Source organism: Fringilla coelebs, assembly GCF_963513975.1.
Source record: "Fringilla coelebs genome assembly, chromosome: 19".
In the NCBI taxonomy this organism is placed as follows: Eukaryota; Metazoa; Chordata; class Aves; order Passeriformes; family Fringillidae; genus Fringilla; species Fringilla coelebs.
This window is the reverse complement of record NC_140045.1, coordinates 4,924,613-4,946,413: the sequence shown is the minus strand read 5'-3', so window position 1 is coordinate 4,946,413 and position 21,801 is coordinate 4,924,613. Positions and strand designations below refer to the sequence as shown.

Genomic DNA, 21,801 nt, shown 5'->3' with positions numbered 1-21,801 from the left:
CAAGAACCTTATTTTGCTGTATAAAAATAAGCTTGAAGTTCTACTTGAAACTAAGTAATGTGAATGCAAATCACAAATTTATTTTATTAAGAGCAGCCTTGGGAAAGTTTTATTTTGTGCTCACAAAATCTTGAATTTTTTGTTCTGACAATAGGGAACTGTAATTTTTCCAGAAATTACTTGGGAGAGTTTTGATAGTTAAAGAAGCTTCTTGAAGCAAGTAAACGGATGGATCACTTAATTTTAGTATGTGGGAAGCAAGAACATTTCAACTATTGCATGTAGAAACAGGTTTGCAGGGAGAACGTCACAATTCTTCCAGCTAAATCTAATTCTGATGAGAATCAGGTACTTCCTGTGGTTGTAACAATTTTGGTCGATGACATGGACAATTTAAAAATATTTTTAAGAAACTGTGAGACATGGTGGTTCTGATGCTAAAACTGATGGAAATTTCCCTTTCCCTCAAGTCAGTGAAAAACACTAGTGTGTGAAAAATAGTGTTTTGTACTTAAACATCCAAAAAGATCTTCAGCAAGAAAAATACTGGATGTTCTGTCAGATTTTATGTGGAGTAAACTGACCTTCATATTTCCACCTTTCTGTCACAGTGTAGCAGAATTTTCAAATCCAAAATGTATGGGTAATCCAAGTCATGCTAATTGTGCATTAGAGACTGTTTGTATTTAAAACTTGGTCAACATCAATTTTACCAAGCCTCTATCGGGGTTTAAAGGGTCTGAAAGGAAACCATGAGCTCTGAGCTAGCAGGAAATTTTTCCTTTTTCTTGTCTCCTCTGGTAAGGTCCACTGATTAGAAGGGCAGGTGTGTATACCTGGTGTGCAGATTTATTTCATTTTTCACAGACACCTGCCAAATGCAGAACCTCTCAGGTACTTTGAAGGTGAACTTCACACCACCTTTGTTTTCTTTTCTCCTTCACAATTTGATTTGAGGATATTTCATTCCACTGTGTCTTTGGGCATTTTTATTCTTATCAACTTTACCAGAAGTTTCTCTTTGGAGATACATCTCTGATTTTCTTTTTTTTTCTTTAGAAAACTCTATTTATCAGAGTGGCTGTTCATGGTGATATTGGCAGTTGTGTTGCATCAGTGATCTGTTACTAAGCTGAACATCCAGGCTATGGCAACAAAATCTGAACTGTTTTTTCCTAGATTTCGTTGAAGTTTCAAGAAATCTCTTGTCTGTGCAATCAAATGAAACTGATGATGGCCACAAATCTGAAACCTTTGGGATCAGTGATGTTGCTAGCTTACAGGACTCACAGGTAAAATATGTGCCTGGTCAGTGTTTTAACAGTTGGGAGGAGATTATTGGAGAGTTTATTGTGTGTAAAATAATTCCAAATCTTTGGCAGATATTGAAAACAGCTCTGCAGCATGGGGTTCTTTAAGATAACCTAGTTTCTGTGAAGCTTTTTTAAGCAGCCTGATTTGTAGAAAGCAACTAATGTAATTAAATTGTGGTTTGTTGTAAGTCTGGACAGCATTGATTTACTGAGGTTTCGTAATAGAATTTGGATTGCTACAACCTCTGTGAGTGAGAAACAATTACTGGGCCCAGTGATTTGAGCCCCTGCTACAGTGAAAATGATTTTATTCTAGAGGTGACTTTAAAAAAGAGCATTTTTAGTATACGAACAATAAAATAAAATGCCTTATTATTTAAAATATTAAAATAGCAATGTATTCTTGATACTTTAAAAAGCACTTTATTAATCCATTTTAAAAGGAAAAGTAATTTTTCATTTGGAAGTTTAAGTTGTTTAAAATTTTATTAAACATTTTTAGCATTTTCAGATTTATAAGTCATCCTAAAATTAGGATTTTCTTCTCATTTTATTACCAAGAACTTTTAATATAAGTTGTTAAAGATAATGGAAGACACAGTTAGCAATCCATTCCAACCTTATATATTTATATATCTGCAGCTTGTAACCTGTGATTCCTTGCAGGATGATGTGGAAAAACTTAAGAAAGAAAGAAATGAAGCTTTAAAAGAAATGAGCAAATTAAAGGTAACACTATTTTTTATTTGCTTTAAATTAGTCAAGAGACTAGGGGTTTTTTTTGAGTGTGTACAGGAATTGTATAGGAATTGATTGGTTATTTGAATTTCATGCGCAGTTTTTCATAGATAAATAAAATGGCAGTGCAAACAGTCCTAATCACATTTGAAGATTGGTTACAATATCTATTGAGACAGTGAATTTAGCCATCATACTGAATGCTAACACATTTTTTAATCTGGTCTATAGAGAAATGAGACTGCTAAGCAGACATTTCACAGAAGTGAATTTGGAGAAATTACTGATTTGCATGGCCATTTCATTTAAAAATGGGTGATGCTAGTAACTGCAGAGTCTCAGCATGTGCTGATACTTCTGAAAGGAATCAGAAGAGGAGGATGAATTAATCTGTGGGCAAAATTAATACATATTTTCCCAGACATTACACAGTTCCCAAGTCCTAAAGCAATAAATATTATTTCTTAAAACCCCAGGTTGCTACCAAATTCTCATGGTCCCGAATTTCTTTTTTAACAAACCATAAGACAGGAAGTTCTGTGTTCAGCATACATAACTCTAGTTCTTCAACAGGAGCACTGAGCTTGGGATAAAGACAGTTTAAAAAATTGCCCTCTGGTCCAAAAAATTTCTTGCTGTAAATTCCAGAAGCATTGGGTTGAAATGGCCAGAGGTCAGTTCCCTGTTCTGTGCACAATGATTCCTCTTCTGAGAGCTTTGGACTGAAATGGAAGAGCCCCATTTACATTGAACACAGTGAAAACTGGCCAGGTGTCCCTAAATTGCTGGTGTGGAAAACTGACAGTGATCAATCAATAATTAATTGCCTTATTTCTTACACTGTTTTACACACATCCCAGAACTGTTCAGTAAATAACTCTAAAATACTCAAGGAACTTAAACAGCATCAATGAACTCACAGAAAAGTTATCTTTTAGAGATGCTTTTATCACAGCTTTTATAAAAGTTGTTGATAGAAGGTAAGTCTTGTTATCTGTAGTTTTGGAAGAGCTAATTGCTTTAGGACCTTCTCTTTCAAACTTATTTATCTTTTTTTTTTTTTTTTTAATAGGAAGAATTGTCTGAATCTGTGAACTTACAGAAGCAGTTAGCAGAGCAGCTACAAGTAGTCAAGCAAGTATGTTGAAGTCTCTAAAAGTTATAATCATGTAAATATTTTCAATTTTTTTTGTGGAAGGGAGAAAGGAGCGCTTCTTTTTCTCTTAGTGCTCATAGAGACTGTACTTTGACACTGATTACAACACTAAGGTGGTTCTTGTGTTACTACAGAGCTTTTCATTAAAAGCAGAGAATTGATTCTTCACTTTTTAGAGCAGTAATCTATTTCTCTGCTATTGAATTGAGATAGGAATCCTGAGACCAGCTGGATCAATCAAGTGGGATGATCATGTAGTAGAACCTTTCTAATCTTAAGTGTTCCTGAAGAGATTTTGCTGCTCTTAGGCAACAGTTGCCTAATTTACAGTCCTAACATTAACTACTTTATATGTCAACCAGTCTTAAGTGTGAAAAAATTACCAGGAAAAAAAGTTGTAGTCAGGATTTCCTGAGGAAGGTCTTTTTTCTGCCTCCAAATCTGTCTATAATTATGAGCCAATAAATCAGAATATTTGGCTTCCTTGTGTCTCTTAAAGGAAATTCCCAATTAAATGTAAGTCTCATGTCATTTTTAGCCTGGATTCAAAACCAAGGAAATTTCCTGTTCCCTCTTCCTCCTGAACACCCCATCAGTTTTTCCTTCTAATGAGCTGGCTGTTTTCCTTCCCTCCTCCACTGCTGCACCTATTCTTTGAGGGTTTCTCACGTCACACATCGTGTAAAAATGCAAGATAAAGTTTGAAAATCCCCTGTATTAAGATTAGTTTTATATTTTGCTCCTAAGGTTGAACACCTTCATTATCGCCTTTTATTCCTGGAGTATACAAGAGCTTGCTTGGAAGCTTTTTCCATTAGTATTGTGTTGTTTCCATCTGTACACTGTGTGAAATAAATTGGGGTACTTTCTGGATAAAATTTAACAGGAAGATTGTTCCAGTAATGCACTTGAAGTTCCCATTCTCTAATGGGTTGAGTGTGTTGTTCTAGACCAGAACACTTGTTCAGTGTTATTAGTCCAGACTAAAGCTGGTACATAGTACAATCCCCAGTACAAACCTGCTTTTCCTGGGAAGGCAGCCTTGCACAGGGCTGCTTTAAGATGTTTTAAGTGGCAGCAGTGCCATTTGCCACCACTCGAGGTCCTCCCACTGTAATTTTTCTTAGGTACTGTCGTGTAGTGGTGAAATTCAATTTTGCCCTGCAAACCTCCCAGGGATAAATAGTGGGTTTGTTGTAGGAATTGAAAGGATTCCATGTAGTGAAGTGAAAGAGAAATACTAAATTATATATAATTATAGCATTGTGGGATCTATTTTAAGAGATAAAAGTGGGCTTTTAATGGACATTTTCTTGTTTATACTTGGTCCATGTTCAAGTGTTTTATATATATTATTATATAGATTTATGTTGTTTAAAGGCAATATTGGCACTGAGATTCATGGTGATAAGTTTTTTAAAAGTAGGCTACTTATAGTACAAGTTGCCATTTAACTTATGATATGCATTCCTGCTTGAGCTGGTTAGTGAAAGGAGTTAATGAGAACATTATTGAACCCTATTGGCCTGATTAAAAGTAACAAAAAACCCAATTTAAGGCTGTGCTTAAGGTCTTCTGACTTCAGCCTAACTTAAACATTTTTTTTAAATGACTCCTTTCCTGAAAAAACAAGGTTTTAAATGATAATTTAGGTTACCAATCATATATTGAGGTATATTTTGTGGTACTTCTCTTTTCCACTAATTGTGAATTGAAGAGATTACAGCTTAATTAAGACAGGCATACAAATATTTTGGTTAATGAACATGCTTTGTTAGTCCCAATTCATTAAACAGTGATTGACTCTGTAACAAACAGCATGAATAAACTCTTAAAATTAGAAATGCTGCTAAACTTGCAGTGCAATAGTAATTATTTTCTAATATTGGTATGAGACAATTAAAATTCATTAATTGATCTATTTTTGCTTTGAAGTTGTGATATAGCACTATATCTTTGGGGCTTCCTTGAAATCATATGTAAGCTGAAATTGGCACGAAACACAGAAAGGCACTTTTGACTACCTGAAGTCTTGCCAAGAGCACGAATGTGAAATCTGTAATGATGTCTTCTGTCTTCCTGGAGGAGTTGGCCTGGATCCTGTGCTGCCTGAGAGTCCTGGGGTATTTCAGCCTGAATGATCCCTTCTGTACTAGAGCCTTTTCTGGGCAGTTTCTGTCAGCTGGAGCACTCAGCTAAACATGGGAAGTGGGAGAGGTTGTGAAGATAAGACACTGTTTGTGGTATCCCAAACTCCTGGACTTGATTCCTAAGGCTGAGATTTGCTACTCTGTGGTTGTTTTCTCTAAGGGGAGAATAGGGGCTTTGAATGACTGCTATTTTTTGGAAGCAGTATCTAATCTCTGTCACCCTGCCTGAAAGAAGTGTTGGGTTTATTTCATTAGGTTTTTTATTTTAATACAGAGTAAAGATACTCAAAGTTCTTTTAGAGGATGATTTCAATATACAATTTTTGTAGAATTAATCAACAAGCACAATTGATTTGTAACTACAATTTTCGCATAGTTTAAAAGAATATCTTAGTTTAGATGTTTGTGGAAGCTGGAATAAAACTTGGATAAAACTTTCTTACACTCGAATTTATCCAAGGAAGAAATAGAACCTGGCTTAGGAAGAAACCTGTACCTTGAAATTGCTTTTTTAAGGATTCAGCTTCTCTCCTCTTGCTGTTAGTTCCTTATTGGTTGTAGTGGCTTTATACCAGATCAGGACATTGGGTCCCATGAGGTGTTTATATAAATAAAACATTAGCAGCTGCAGATCCTCTGATTGTTGTGTGTTAGAATCCTAGATTGGTTCAGATTGGAAAGGACCTTTAAGCCCATCTCATCCCCCCCTGCCATGGAGAGGGACACCCTTTGCCATCCCAGGTTGCTCCAAGCCCTGTCCAGCCTGGCCTTGGACATGTTTTCATACATGTGAGTGGGACAAGAGCTCGTGTTGCTGCAGGGGGTATTACCCATCCATTCTTCACTGGTGGGGCCCCCTTACCTGCCAGGTGGGAGAACCCACTGTGTCCCCACAGTACCAATTCCAGTAACTGGAGAATGGGAAAACCTGATGGAATCATTTGCCTTTGTGCCCCTCTGCTCCAGCAAACATCTCTGGTGTGTCAGACAATTTTACTAATTCAGTTGTAGTGTGTGTAATTGTTTCATTGTAATGTAAGAAGCCATTGTTCCTTAATTATTCCTTTAGGTCTTTCACTGTTGAAATCTGGTCATACTTAGTCTGCTATTACAGAGAAATTAATATTCAACAACTGGTGTTCTGAAAAAACAATGGAGGAGTAAAGGCAATTCTGGATTATAAGAGATTAAACCTTTATCTCAAGGATGTCTTCTTTCAAAATGAAGACCTCCCTTTTCATAATAGCAATTTTCTCTTCACTTTTCTTATGTCAGTTTATTTAAATAATTCCTAAGTGTGGGTTTTTAAGATGCCACCCTTTCTCAAGGCCTCTGTGTTCATTTATATTAGTCAAACTTAATGTCAGAGCATCTTTTCACTTTTGTCTCCAAGAATCTTTTTTCCACCTCCAGCCTGTTTCCCAAGGATGCCTTTGCTGCTGAAGGCTCCCAACTCATCCCCTGTAGCAGCAGGGCCCAGCTCTTCTTGCTGTTGACTCATTTTGTTTCTTACATTGACAAAAAAGTGCCCTCCCCAAAGGCAGTCATTTGACCTCTGCTTCTGTAGGCTGATAACTTCTTAGAAGTCTCTGTGTTCCCCTGAATTGTTTCTAGGAAAAAGTAGTGCCAGGAGCAGCTTGCAGGAGAGGTGATTGCTGTGCTTTCAGGGAGTGTGAGCAGAAATGACCCTGGCGCTGCTCTTAGTGCTGTAAACCACAACTGTGACACCAACGTGAGGAAAAACACACACGGAGCCACAAGCTTGGGATGAGTCTGTGTTTCCAGGTGAAGGTGGTTCTTGTGTACTTCACCTAATGCTTCCAAAGGAAAAAAGAAAATCATTCTACTTGCTGTCAAATTAAAGGTCACTTAAATGGATCTCTTAGTGCTTGTGCCCTGTAACAGAAACCTCTGAATTATGCAACATCAATGTCACCTGTGTTCTCTAATGGTGTTGCTGTTCTACATGTGTGGTTACTTGCACTGCTCTATTTTCTGAGAGACCAGGATGTCCCTGGCCATCGTCCAAATTGGTATTATATTGCAAAGATGAGGAAGATGATGTACTGGTTATATGTCACTGAGATTAGCTGATTTATAGCCCAGAATATATAAGCTGAGATTGGTAGAGCATTTTACAGAAAGAACATTATCACAAAATACAGGAAAACCTAACTTGAAGGACATTGATTGCATAGGAGAAATGCTTCTACATTAGGAAAGAATTACATCTGCATTTTTTAAGTTTAACTGACCTCTCTAGAAATTTCTATTAGGACACCTTTTCTATGCAATTTCTTCCACAAAACAGGAAGATCTGGTCATCTAGGTTTTTTAGAAACAGCAATTTCAAACCTAGCTTCTAGAAGGTTGTTTCCTCCCCATCGTGAAGAGTCATAGTGTGTTTCTCCTCTATGGGAGGAGAAACACCCACCTGTTTTCCCTCTAGTTCCGTTCCCAACCTGGATATAATTATAAGATGTAATAGGTAGACCAAGAATAGAAGATTCACCTAAGTGTCCTTAACTGAGCAGCTTCTACGAAAAACTTCTAGCTCTGTGAATTTGTGTATTCAAATCTGATAACTTTAATTATTCAGAAAATGGATAAAAAGCGACTTTTCATACAGATTAATTAATAGCTGACGGAAAAGATGGCTCAGTGATTTTGGTGCCAGTGAGCCTGTACAATTTGTGTGAGCAGTTTGTTTGTTTTATTCCTAGATGAGTGTAAACTGATCCATTGTACAGACCTTGAGTTTGGCTTTCTAATTTGCTAATCAGTTAACTTCAATTAATATTCAGGCCTAAAATGATCTGAGCAATATCTTTCTTGAAAGGAGATTTTGCAATGTTTAGGGATTACATTAGCTGAATTAAAAGCTAACAGTTTCTGATTTTCTGTTTTCTGTACATTATTTATATATAAGTTTTATCTGTCACTCTTCTGTGATAATGCAGGATATTAGGAGCATAATAGGACCAGTAATGAAGCAGAAAAATAGATTTTATAAAAAAGCACTGATTCTGAAAAGAGTTTGGACTGAATTACTTGCATTAAAAATCCATCTACATGATGTGTGAGCTGTGACTAGAGTGTGAATTCATGCAATAAAAATGAAATTAAGTAACATCTCATTAAGGTGCTTTTTTAGTGTGGAAGCAATGGGGCAGATCAACAGCATCTGGTGCATTTCAAGAAAACCTTTCATTCAAGTAGATTTTCAGTAATTATAGAACTTGTTATTTAATTTATTAGGAAAATCAAGTCTCTGTGTATACCTGGTTTTCATTTGTACATTATAATGTTAAAAATTAGCAATTGAGCCCTCTAACCATGAACACTAACAGGTAGCCCTGATGCCAACTGCAGTACTTGTGAGCTAAATGTGCTCTTTTTTTTTTGGTAGCTGGAATTGTAACTTCTGCACTGAATTATATAATCTGCAGGAAGCCAAGGCAGCTGTGGAGGAGACAAGAGCCCTGCGCAGCAGAATTCACCTTGCAGAGGCTGCTCAGAGGCAGGCCCGCGGAATGGAGCTGGACTATGAAGAGGTGATTCGCCTCTTAGAGGCTGAAATTGGAGAGCTGAAGGCTCAGCTCACTGAGCATTCTGGCCAAAATAAAGTAAGCAAAGTCTGTCAGAGTTACCATGGTTTCCTTGCTGTTGTCATGTATCTGGTTTTCATTTTCTTTTCATCTGCTTTTCTAAAGTAGGTCACTGTTTGTCTTTTATTATTCAATAACTGGGATGATGTGGATTGAAGAGGGTAATGTGAAGTGGACGAGGCTTCCTTTATCCAGGCATCTTTGGGCTTGAAAAACAGGAGCTCCTATGTGGGTTATAGGTCAGAATGGCACATCTCAAGCATTAAGCATGGAATCATTTCTGGGCTGCAGATCTATTGTCTTTAAAGACTACACCTTGCATATATTTGTGTGCTTTTGTACTCTTGTGGAAATGGCCTTCAGGTTTATGTTTCTGTTAGGCAAATAGCAAACGTGTAAAGTCCAGTCCTGTTTCAAAGTAAATTTAAATTTAATCAAGGTAATCATTTGAATGCTACTAATCCTGCAAATAAAAAAAAAAAATCAATTGAACCTTATATTTTAAGTCTACTTCATCTCCAGCAAGGCAACAGGCTAAGAAATAAAATATTTAATGCACTTCAAATTTTTTTTTTCATACCTCCTGACCTGTCTTTTAGACACAGTTTGAACAAGTGCAAGCAGGTTGGCATTTGAGGTTACCTTGTTTTTCTCATGAAAAATGAATGTGCATATGACCTGGTGAAGAAAACCTACTGAAATGTTGCCCTGTTTCATCCTGAGATTAATTTAATATTTCAAGACATTAGAGGATGAAGTCAAGCTCTGGGGTAAACAAGCTTGCAGAGAACAGCTTAGGAAGTCCCTGTGGCTCCCAGGAGGAATTCCAATCATCTGATTGTGAGTGATGAGGTTAATCACACCCTGGATGTTCTGTCTCAACATGTGGGTGAGATGCTCCATCTTTTATGTCAGGTGTTCTTGCATTATTGTTTGTTTTCTAGGACTTCTATAAACAGCCAAATTTTAAGAAATTCATAGAGTGTGGGTTGCTTTCCTGGAGGTTTGTTCCAGAGGTTCTAGCTTGAATTCCTGAAATTCTGACTGAGTACTACAATGTCTGTGTGGCAATTTGAATCTCTGCATTTCTAATCCAAAAGAAGCAGTATTAAGTAGATGCCAAATCCATTTTATAGCTTTTTGTCCTCATCCTGCTGTAAAAGGAGAGTCAGTTACAGGGGCAAAGTTTCAGGCAGGATCACACCTGTTTTGATTTTTTTCTTTAATGCCTGAATAAATCTTCCCCTAAAACACACTCACTAAATGGAATATAACATATGTTGAGCATAAATAAAAATCAGATTAGTCCCTCTCACCTTTTTAGTGTGAAAGAGTGAGTTTTTTCACCAGCTTCTTCTCCAGAGTGGACAGTGAAACTACCAAAAAAAGGGGTTTGAATCAACAGATTCTTTGACATTCAGGGGGATGATGTTCTGTTGCTTTGTACAGAATATACGAAATTATTTTCTTCCAGTAAAGTTAGTAAGGGCTTTCAGAATGATCACCTGCAGTGTGATGAAAAAGTTTATTTTTAACTACAGTGCATCTTCTGTATTTTGGAGAGATCTTTCTAGATCTTGTGTCCAGCAGACAGCTGTGCTAAACAGGCATGCCCAGGTACACATGAGGACTTTACTCATGGTCCTGTCACAGGAACAGTGCCAGGAACTAATGAAAGCCAGAGCCTCCAGAGCTGGATCTAAAAGGGCTCACACCTTCAGTACTGAAGGAGGAAGGGATGCATAACACTGATCAATAGGTTATACAAGTGCATGCAGAGACCTCGTGGGGGGTCATTTCCTCCAAGATGTGCCATAATTACTGTGCTGGCCAACGGATGTGTGGATGCAGACTGGGGAACTGAGTTTGTTCTGGCTGTTTATGCACCCTGCTGAGATAGTGTCACCATAAGGTTGGTATTTCTGATCCAGTCAACATTCAGTTCAAACTCTCTTAATTTTCAGCCCTATCCCTGTTGTTATCTTTGAATTTTAATTTACCTTTCTATCATTTGTGAAAATCTCTTGCATTTTGGAGCTGGTTTGCCAGCTGCTCAGGCATTCCAGTTTTATGTTTTACAGAAATGTAGAAAATAGCGTGTTAAACATTCCAAACACTCTGTTCACACTATGTCTCTGTGTGATCCCTGAGGGGAAAATTATTAGAATAAAAGCCTTAAAATACTTTCCCAGGAGAGCATTCATGACTTGAGGAAGAGAGTTACAGTGCTTGACTGCCAGCTACGGAAATCAGAGTCAGCCAGGAAGACCTTTGAGGTGGCCACTGAAAAATTGCTACAATTTGTAGAGGTAAATTACCCTTTCATTTTTAACAGTATCTTATTTGGAAAAGGGTTTTGTTGATGTTTGTGAGGAATGAGCATAGTAAAATGGCTATAAACCAGTTTGCAGAGATCCTTTCATTCCTAGAAATATAGATGATGTGTAAGTGTGCAGATCCATCTAGAGCTTTACCTGATCTTTGGGTTTTGCTGTACTGGACAAATGAAAATGATCAGATAATATTTTCCCCTTACACTCTATCAATTTCTGTGAAACTCCTCAGAAGAAAAAGGCAGAAAAGCTAATAGTTGATAATTCTTTGGCATGTTATGAAACAACAACGAAATAAGTGATATTGTTATATTTACTTCATTTAAAGGGGTTATAATATTTTGGTTTTTACTTTTGCAGTTCTAGCTGGGAGACACTAGACTCTTTAATTGCAAATCAAGTCCCCCACCCCCAAATAAACCATCAGACTATAAGGTATTAACTTTTTGACTGTGTTGATTTATAAGCTGTTAACTTCTTGACTATGACCAACAGGTTGTGCATGAAATACTTTCAGATAACTCTACATCCTCAACAATTTTAAGGTAATGAAATAGCAATATTAATAGTGAAAAACTCTACTATTGTTTCCAAGTCTCAAGAAATTGCCTTTAGCTGTTTTTTCCTATATTTTTGCTGTATAGTTCTGAGTGTCATTGTATTGAAGGAGAGGGAATGGCATGAATTATAAATTAGGCTTTCAGGATACAGCTTCATTAAAAACCTCTGAATTAAATTAAAATAGTTAGTAATTACATAGCTATGATTGTCTGGATTTTTCCATAAAGTAATTATGATGTACTAATGATTAGTTAAAATGCAAGGAACCTTAACAGTGGGTTATAATTTTTTAATATTGTTTTTTAGATTTTCCTCAGTGATTTTGCATCACAATGAATACAGTAGCATAGAAATAAATTGATAAAATGTATATCCATTTACATTTTGTTGCTTTTCTTGTTTAAACAGCTGCTGGGAATTTTCAAGGAGATTTAAGCAGCCTTTGGTCCTTCAGAAAACTGGCATGATTGTGCCTATATATCGCAGATAGCGTTTCATTAATATTTATGTAACAGTAAAATTGTTCAGGCTCTTCCCTGCAGTTTTTTTTTCAATACAGCTCTCAAGCAAATCAAATGTATTTAAGTCAAGTGAACTGGAACTTTATTTCAAAAAACCTAGGCAGACTCAGACCAACTAGGATATCGTAGATAATCAGTGAGATGCAGTTCCCATTGGCACTGCACACAACAACAATGTTGTCTGTTTTATGAAGTTTACAGAATTTATTTTAGTGACTGGATTAATTTTCAAATACTAAGCCAAGGTGACAAACTGACTCACTAACAGCAGAGGAGGTAAGAGTTGGGTCCCAAGAAGCAGTGTCCCTTCTTAAATGCTGGCATGAAAATTCCATTCAAGTTCCTTTCCTGACACCCTCTGAGTCCTTGACACTGCATTTTGAGTTCTGAATGTTATTTGAATTGAATTTTCCAAATACTTTCTTTGTTCAGCCAGGACTGCTGCTGGGGCAAACTCACTGATTTGGGAGCATGAATCTTTTTTGTTCATACAGTGAGACCAAAACCACTTTAGAAAAACAAGTTTACCTTATTAAAAGGAGCAGTTTCCTTTTTCATATTACAAATAAACACTTATTTTTTTGTTATCTTAGTGACAGGAGATCATTGTCCACTAAAGCACTTCTGGCTCAGCTGGGAAGGGTCGGACCTACGGTCACAGCAGCTCTTGCAGCAGAAGCCAGGGACCTTGCCAAGTCTGTCCGTGCCATTTTGGAAGTAGATTGTGAGTGAGTGTGTCCATCTCTGTGTGCTTTGAAATCTGGTATCAGTTCATCAGCCAAGAAGATGGATCATTTCATTTAAAATTGGATGTGAACTGGCTGAATAAATCATTCCGAGCATGGAAGGACAGAGCAGGTTCAGTGTCAGCTCAGGCTGCATCTTCATCAAACTATAATTAGGATATAAAGTTATTCCAGAGTACATTTCTTCACAGGAAAACTTAAAGGAGAAAATTAATGCCAAAGTGAGGAATATTAAGATTACCAGAATCATGTAAAACTAGCAGAATTTCATTACTTTAATGCTCTGTTTTTCATGCTGGAATATTTACAAAATGTTATTCTGCCAGATTTACATGAACATGTATCAAAGTGTTTTAATGAAGATGTTGTTGCTGTAGGGAGTGAATGTAGGCAGCAGTTCCATTTGGAGATATCCATGTATGTCCTCAGGTGATGAACAGAAAGCTGTTCCCATTGGTGAAAATGATGGTAATTCATGAGAGTGACTGTAATAAACTGCATCAGTTGAAAATCTAAGAAACAGGTTTGAATTTTCATATAATTCCTTGTTCAGATCATTGAAATGATTGTTTACTTTGATGGTATTTGCCTATAGTTGAGCAGGCATGTCAGTTCTAATCCAATTTTGATTTACAGAAATGGTACATCATAGGAGGTTTTGGAAAGGTGGTCAATTGTGGTTGTCCATAATTATTGTATCAAATATTTGAATAGCTTTGATTGTTCAGGAATTAATTTAGAAAGAGACTGAAAAAATGGTTGTTGAGAAAATAAGATATGAAAAATAGTTTTTTGATGTTATTTATGAAGCCTTAATTTGTTACTCATTCTGTGTAAAGAAAGCAAAATTTGTCAAAAGCATCCAGAATATTAGAGTTAGAGTTACTGATGGAGTGAAAGGAATAACAGTGACCAGGAGAGGAGGTAATTGGTTTTCCACCAATGATAATCATAGTTCTGTCACGCTGAATTGGTCTTATTACACTACACAGAAAACTGTGCGAAGAAAACTTTTGGTTTTAAATGCAGCTGAATTCTAACATGGGGTTATGTCAAACATAATAGGTAGAATACATGTTAGAAAGCTCTGGAGCCTCAGCAGGGATCCATTTTATGAACCTGAGAATTAAAAATAGGTCTGCAGAGAAGGATTTAAAGATTGAACGTCATCTTTCTGATTTCATTCTGATTTGGAGAGCGTTACAGATAGATTTGGGCTCTGACAAGCTTGGGTATGAGATTAAAGCTTTAAACCTCACTGGCTTTTTTCTCCCCCTCCCTCCAAAAAAAAGTAGTTAAGGCGAAGGAGCTATGTAATAGCATTCTGCAGTGTTCTCTGCCAGCTTCTCACTAAATGTTTTCCATGTGATCTGAAGTTTTCTTGCAGATGGACTGTCATAGAAAGGGGGCTCTTGTGTGTGTGGCTTTTCATAAATATCATCCATCAAAGAGAAAAGTGTAATAGAGACAACAGTGCAGACTGAAGGGTTCCCTTTTCCCAGGAAGGTGTCCACAGCATAATAATTTGTTATTGAATTCTTAGAGAGAGAACTGGAGTGAATATTTTTGAGGTTGCTCAGTGGATCAGAATTTCTGTCTGGGAAACATTTGTGATACATTTTACCTTCTAAATAGAACTTCTCTTTCATTATTTGCTTCATTCTTGTAAATACGAAGTGAAGGAGCCCCAGCCAAAATTCCTCTTTGATTCATTTACAGTAGATGTGAAACAAAGTCTGGGTGCCAAGAAAAGGTTGTAGAGTGTTTTGCCAACAGAAAACTGCTTCCTGTGTAAAAAAATCTTCCTTGACAACCAGGTCAAAACGACATATTTAGAAGTTATCTGCACAAACTATCCCCTTCCTCTGTAATAGCCTGACATTTTGCCTGAGGGAAGAGGCTTGAAGAAGTTCAGTGTATTCCTGAAAATCTTCAAGAACATGTTGCCTTGTGATACTGCTGCAGATCCGCTTTCAGCTCTGCAGGCTGAGTGACAGCTCTGTGAAGGCACTTTGGTGATTCTTCAGGCGAAGACTCTGGAAAAAGAACAACAGCTCCTTTTCCAAGGCTTACTGCTTCAGGATCCTCCAGATCCCAAAATGCAAATGGTGAAGTAATAAACGGAATAATCAGGCTCATCCCTTGAAAGAGCCATTCTTCATCTTCTTTAAGGACTGTAAGCTTTTTTTAGAAACCAAGCCTTGAGAGGCCATTCTGCTTTACAGAATGTGAGCATCTCCTGAACACTTGAAATTACCTTCATCATACAGAGGCTAATAATGCCTCAGTGAAGAACTGCAGCATTTAAAAGTAGTTGCTGCCTGCACTTAGTAGACCATATGGTGCAAATCATGCTAAAAAGAATAGTGATAGCATTTTCTTCTTTTCTATTACAAATTTACTGGGTACTGGTAATGACCAAAATCTGATTAACCCTGGAACATACTTATCTCCTCATCAAAGAGCAGGCAATCAGCGTTTAAAATGGGCACTCCTATAACACAGCTTTTGAGTATTTTGACTGCCGATTTCCTCCCTCTGCCTCTGACACTTCTGTCCAAAAATACAGAATTTTGCTGTAATTGACACAATTCCAACCATCCACATCCAGGAAGTGCTCTGAAGCCCAGTGCTCCACTCAGTGGGAACTCAAGCACTGAATTTCGAGCTCTTCTATCCCATCACATTCCTGTAATTTGCTCTCAGCCTGGGATCTAACACGAGGCAATCACGCCGAAGTTCACTCAAATGTTCTCCAGATTAATACAGATTCCAAAACTCCTACTTAATTTACTCATATTGATCTTGCCAGTCGCTATGCATTTGATTTTGAAGATCCTACAGACAGAGGTTTAGTTGCCTGGATCTTACATTCATTTTCCTTGAATGCTGACTAGATAAAAGAAGATAATAGAAACTGCTGTTGCTCAGCATCCATTAGTGCCTGTTCTCTTGATGGTTAAATTGCTTTTGATTTTTGGGCAATGCCTTACATCTTTGACATTAAAAGCTGAAATATTGGATCTATCCATTTCTTCAATTTAGGGATTTTTCAGTTATATTATGTTCAAATGCCAAAACCATTCCATAGTCAGGAAAGTGTCAGTTATCCCTTCCTGTTCTTTTGACAGCGTGGGTAGAGCTAAGCTATAGAGTAACAAGGCTTCACAAATAACAATTTTCCTATTTTGAAAAGGACTAGTAGTATTAAGTATTCATATTTCTTCTGTTTGTTGCAGGCCTGGTATGTTTGTCTGTTACAACAGAATAAATGCTATTTCTTGATATATTTATTATACATTATTTATTTATACATTTTTGCTATTTTGTTCTTGAATCTTGTATTTTATGAACACAGCAGTGCTGTAACTTTGTGCAGGTAATTGGCTGTAGTTCATCAGCCAGAACCTCAGCTGTTCCCCCTCCCCTTTTTGTCTTTTGCCTGTACATCAAAATCCAGCTGTAACTGTGGCATGGACAGGCACATCCAGGTTAACTTCTGTTAGTTTGGCTCCTGATATTAAAGATACTGTATCTTCTTGTATTTTTAGTATTAGGCAAAATTATTTTCTGCAAGGTCCAGCTTGTGGGAGGAGTGTGCATTGAGGGAATGCCTCTGACAGTCATGAGCTAGAACTGTACCTTTCCTTCCTCGCTGGAAGGGCTGCCTGGGAAGGGGCAGCAGAATGACAGCTAAAGAGATAACTATGTATTCGTTGTTCTGGCAAGGCCATAAATATTTCAGTGAATTACTGAAATCAGAAATAGAAGAGTCCTGATAAATTATACAGAGTATATCCTGAACACAGCTGCACAGCTCCCTTTTTAATAGTTTTTGGTAGCAAAAAAATAAATATCACTGCTGTGTGCTTTAAAGGTAAAAAGCTTGTATTTGTCAGCTAAACATTAGCTAAGACAGTACTTCCACTAGAAAATATTAATTTGGTGACATTAATATGTATTATTCCTTTGAAACTTTTAACAAAAACAAAAAAAGTGAATTTTCCCAAAAGAGAATTTATCAACAGTTTTATTCAAAGGAAAATTTCACGGTTTTGCTAGTCCCTGAAGGTTGATTTTTTTTTTCCCTCCAAACAAAGATACTTAATGGCAAGATAGTTTCATTTTTGTCAAAAGTAATAATATTATAAGTTATTCAATGAGCTTTTTGCTGTTGAATCTTATTTGAGTTGACATTAAAAAGAAAATCTAGAAATCTCAGAATTAATTATTTTAATTTTTACAATAAACATCAGTTATATACAAGTTGAGAAGTGGAACTGTTTCACATTATTTTACAGACCTTGTTAAATTTTTGTCTTATTTTGAAAATGGGAATGTTTCATTAAAAATTTGATAGCTTTTCTGCAACTCTTTAGATTCATTGCAAATCAGATCACAGTAAGAAACCCAAAGGTGAACAATTTATGTACTTGCATAAAAATTAGAATTCAAAGTTGCATAACAAGGAAAATGGCTTCTGTAATCCTCAGGAAAAAAAAAAAACAATCATATTAAATATCATTTTACAAGGATGCAGGCAAGAATGCAAAAGCTTTTTTCTACATAACTGTTTACTTGCAGCAAGACTTGTAATTTTATGGAAATCATTTAAATGTCCAATTTTGCCTGCCTGGTAAAAAAAAAAGAAGAGTTGTAATTCTGACAGTGTTCATATAACTGTAATTTCAAAAAGAAAATCTGTCCAAGAATTTGAATATGTTTCATTGCAACAGAAAATAAATGTTGCAACTAAGAAATGTAATACTGTACAGTATTGAAAATAATTCTGCTATAAATGAAATTGAGTGTGTGTAAAAATTAATTTGAAAAGGGAGCACTAGACCTCTGAGACAAGTCTGTTCTCTCTCCAGTCTGTAAATCTGATACAAACTGCTTTATTGACATGATTCCTACATCTTGATTAAAATTATTACCCCAATTTTAAAAAGGAATTGGAGTAATGAAGCAGCTGACTTGCTCATTTGTAGGTAGGAGCAACAAAAACTCAAGGATTGAACAAAAGTCTTCTGAATTTAATATTTACATTTTTTTCTCATTAAGTGTCTTATTGATAGGAAATCCTGAAAGGAGGTTTTTTTTTTTTTCCTTTCTGGGCAGTATCCTACAATTACTAGAATTTAGCGTTGCACTGGAGATGCTATTCTCCACTGTCACTTTATTAGTGACTTGTTAAAATTCTTTGCTTTTGGTTTATCATTACTGTGTGTGATGTTTATGCAGTGACTTGTCATTGAACAAAAATGCCTGGACTGTGAAACAGTGTCAGGGAGCAGCTTTGCACTGTCTGACCTGGAAATCTTCATTAGGAAAGGAGTGACTGATGAGGAAGCACAGACAGCCATAGGCTCCCTTTCAGGGTTCTGAGAACATTTTAATGAGTTGGTTTCTTGCCTTCTTTATTATCATTGCTGCAGTTCAGTTCTGTAGGTCTGATGCAAAGTTTCACTGCTGTGTGCTGGATCCACATTCATTTTGTGAAGCATGGTTATTCACATATTTTTAGGTGATTTACACTTACAGCTGTGGTTTCCAGGCTGTCCTTGGTCATCAGCCACTGAGCTGCAAAAGTATCATCACTGATTTATAGCTTGTCTGCAGAACCTGGACTCTTTTACATTCTTTTCAATTGCAAGATTTATTATGATAATCTGGGAGAGGTTTTGATGTTGAGTGGTGTTCCCTGACTCAAAAAAAAAAAAAAAAAGGCTGCTAAATTGTAAGCATCATCACTGATGAAATACTAATATTTAAGTGCTTATCTGTACTTAAAAGGAGTGCCTGTAATGTTACAGAAATAAGTTATGCCAGTGCATCCAAACCAAGACTAATATTAAAATATAAAAATAAAGAATAACAAAAAAACAAAACAAAAAAACCAAAACAAACAAACAAAAAAAACCAGAAAACAAGACCAAAAAAACCCCATTTTGCTGTTTCACCTTTGCCTGGTTGGTTTTGGTTTTTTGTTTGGTTTTAGTGTTAATGTTGGGGTGTGAATACAGGTGCTGTCTGACAAGCCTTAATAACATTCCCTAAACCCTGTTTCTCTGGCCAGGATTACCTTGGGTTTGCAAGAAATGCTTTCAAGGAGACAGGAGAGGAATTTTTTGATGCATAATATAATTAAAGTGTATCACCTCCATGAACACAAGACATAAAAATGCCTTGCAACTGGGAAGCAGAACAAATGTCTCCATATATTGTAAATTACACAAAAGTGTAGAAAAGTAGCACTCAGTATTTTGCCAACAAGGCATCAGAAAAGATTCAGCTGGGAAGGACCTGCAGCAATTAGACTGTGCATCCATGTGCCTCCAGCAACACAAATTATTATTATTAGCACAAACAAGCAGGTATTTGTCTAGCATTTCCCACTGCTCCTGTGGGCCAGCTATTGCTAGCCTTAATTATCTTTGCCACTAGATACCTTTTTCTTTGGCTGAAATCCTCCTCACTGTGGTTAAAGCCTGTTACTGCTTGTCTTGACCCCACTATTTCCTCTTAGTGGCAGCATTTAAAATATTTGAAGACCATGTAGCATCTCCACCCTGTTTGCTGTTCCCCCAAATGAATGACACCAGTTTGCTGGATTTTTCTGTACACCACCTCTCTCCTGGCCACTTCCTTACCTTTGTATTTCTCTGACTTCTCTCCAATTCATCAGAGTTATATTGAGTTCTGTACTTTAGAGCTTCCTGCAGGAGACAAAAATTGAATAACCTTGTTTGCTTTAATAGGAACTCACACCATGTCCCAAATGGTGCTTCCTTTCCCCAGTAGCTCCATGTTACTGGTTCCTGTGCAGTTTGGACTTCTTCTACTCCCAGAACCAGAGGCATTTGGGTGTGCCCACTTCCCTCTGGGCAGCTGATTATGCACACCTTGAATACAACACTTTGTTGTTATCTTTATCCAGCTGCACCCTCTTTATTTCAGACATTTGATCCAGTTAGTCAAGCCCTTACAAAATTCTAATCTTGTTTTTCAATGGCATTTCAAAGAAAGGTCCTTTTACCAATGGGTTTTAAATCCTGAATTATCCCCAAACTCCCCTTCCTTGGACTAAACCCACGTGGTTGAGTGTGATGAGGAATGACATTCTTTTCACCTAACTGGCCTTACTTGGGGGTTGTTATAGGGCCCAGGAACTAGACCCTGCTTACTTAATGTGGTGTCCAAGAATCAGAACATTACAGTAATTATGGACAAGCAGAGAAGCCAGATAACAGCTGACACTAATAAGGACAGAATAATTTTAGACCCTGATCAAATCAAAAAATACATTTAAATATCAGTTATGAACAAGCTGCCTGCTGATTTATTGGTGATTGAATATGCATGTTAATCCCCGTGTTTCACAGCAAGGAGAAACACAATTCAGTGTCTAAAGCTTGTATTTCAAGACAGTTCTTTAATGTGACCTAGATTTCAGAACTCTGTTGTTGCTGCTAGAAAAGCAAATTATTCTCTCTCCATTCACTTACCTTTAATGAGAAAAGATGAGTCAGCTTTTGAATAGGCACTGCCTGTCCTGACTTTCAAATCAAAACATTTTAATAATGAAAAACAAGTGATATTATTATATCTTAAAATACAGATGACCTAACAAGATTAGTGCAGTCTCATTAGGATAATTTCCAGCATTTTTAATCTCTGAAAAAAAAACTTCATTAAAAGTCTGCAGACTTATTTCCTTCAGACTGTGACCCCTCCATGAAAAAATTAGTTGACTTTGTGCCTCTTCCCATACAAGTTGAATTTGCTCTTGGTAACTGAAGTCAAAACTCTCCAGATTGAGCAATTTTACTGGATGGTAAATACTTCCTAAACTGTCTCTCTATTAATTTCTGTTGACATAATGCTTAGAATTTTGATATATTAATCCTTCATTATAACATGGTGTTTTGACAGAAGGGAGGAAACAAACTCTGAAATTCTGTGGCACGGAGATGCAAATTGTTCCCAAGTTGGAGAAGATACCCGGGGAGGCAGGAATTGGTCTCGGCCCCAGATCAGTGTCTGAAAGCCAGAAAATACCCTGGTGGGACAGGAATTTATCCTTGAGGGGTCAGATCCAAGTCTGACATCCTCCTGTTTGGACTGGCAGGGCCAGCTCAGATCCAGCCAGGGATACCCCAGGCCCTCCCTGTGGGGCTGGGTGTCAGCGAGCACCTGTGCCATCGTTTGAGGTGACCAAAACCAAAGTGACCATTGCAGGGGAGCTGATCTGAGACACTCTGTGTGCTTTTGGCAGGCAGGGCTGAGTGCATTTTCTTTGAGCTTCCTGAGAGATCTGGATTCATGCTGACAAGGGGAAGGGGGATGAGCAGCATTCCCTTTGTTGGGAATCAGTGTGTGCTGAAGCTGTCAGGGCTCATCTTGTCTCAGAGGGCTCGTAGGCTTTGCTGTCAGCTCCTGCAGTTGTCACATTTTTTCACTTCTCCTCAGTAGGTAGGAGTGAGAAGCTGAGGGGCAGCAGAGTTCCTCAGACACATACAGCACACAAGCGTGTTCATTTAAATGGAAAGAAGTACAAGGAAAGTTGATTGCCAAGAATGAGAGAGGAAGCTTTTTTAAAAGTGTGTTTTAAGGAGAATTTGCTAGAGGAAAACATAATTACTTGGTGCTTGTAAAGGAGACCTAAAGGAGGC

At 37.1% G+C, this 21,801-nt stretch overlaps 1 protein-coding gene across 2 annotated transcripts in view; it reads left to right on the top strand.

Moving 5' to 3' along the window:
• STXBP4 (syntaxin binding protein 4) overlaps positions 1-21,801 on the top strand; it is a 66,801-nt gene that overhangs the window by 21,619 nt on the left and 23,381 nt on the right. For both annotated transcript variants that reach the window (XM_084218472.1, XM_084218473.1), the window contains 7 exons: positions 1,180-1,292; positions 1,980-2,042; positions 3,124-3,189; positions 8,807-8,983; positions 11,158-11,274; positions 11,794-11,843; positions 12,974-13,104. In XM_084218472.1, the coding sequence (XP_084074598.1) occupies positions 1,180-1,292; positions 1,980-2,042; positions 3,124-3,189; positions 8,807-8,983; positions 11,158-11,274; positions 11,794-11,843; positions 12,974-13,104 (717 nt within the window). The remainder of the gene's footprint in view (positions 1-1,179; positions 1,293-1,979; positions 2,043-3,123; positions 3,190-8,806; positions 8,984-11,157; positions 11,275-11,793; positions 11,844-12,973; positions 13,105-21,801) is intronic.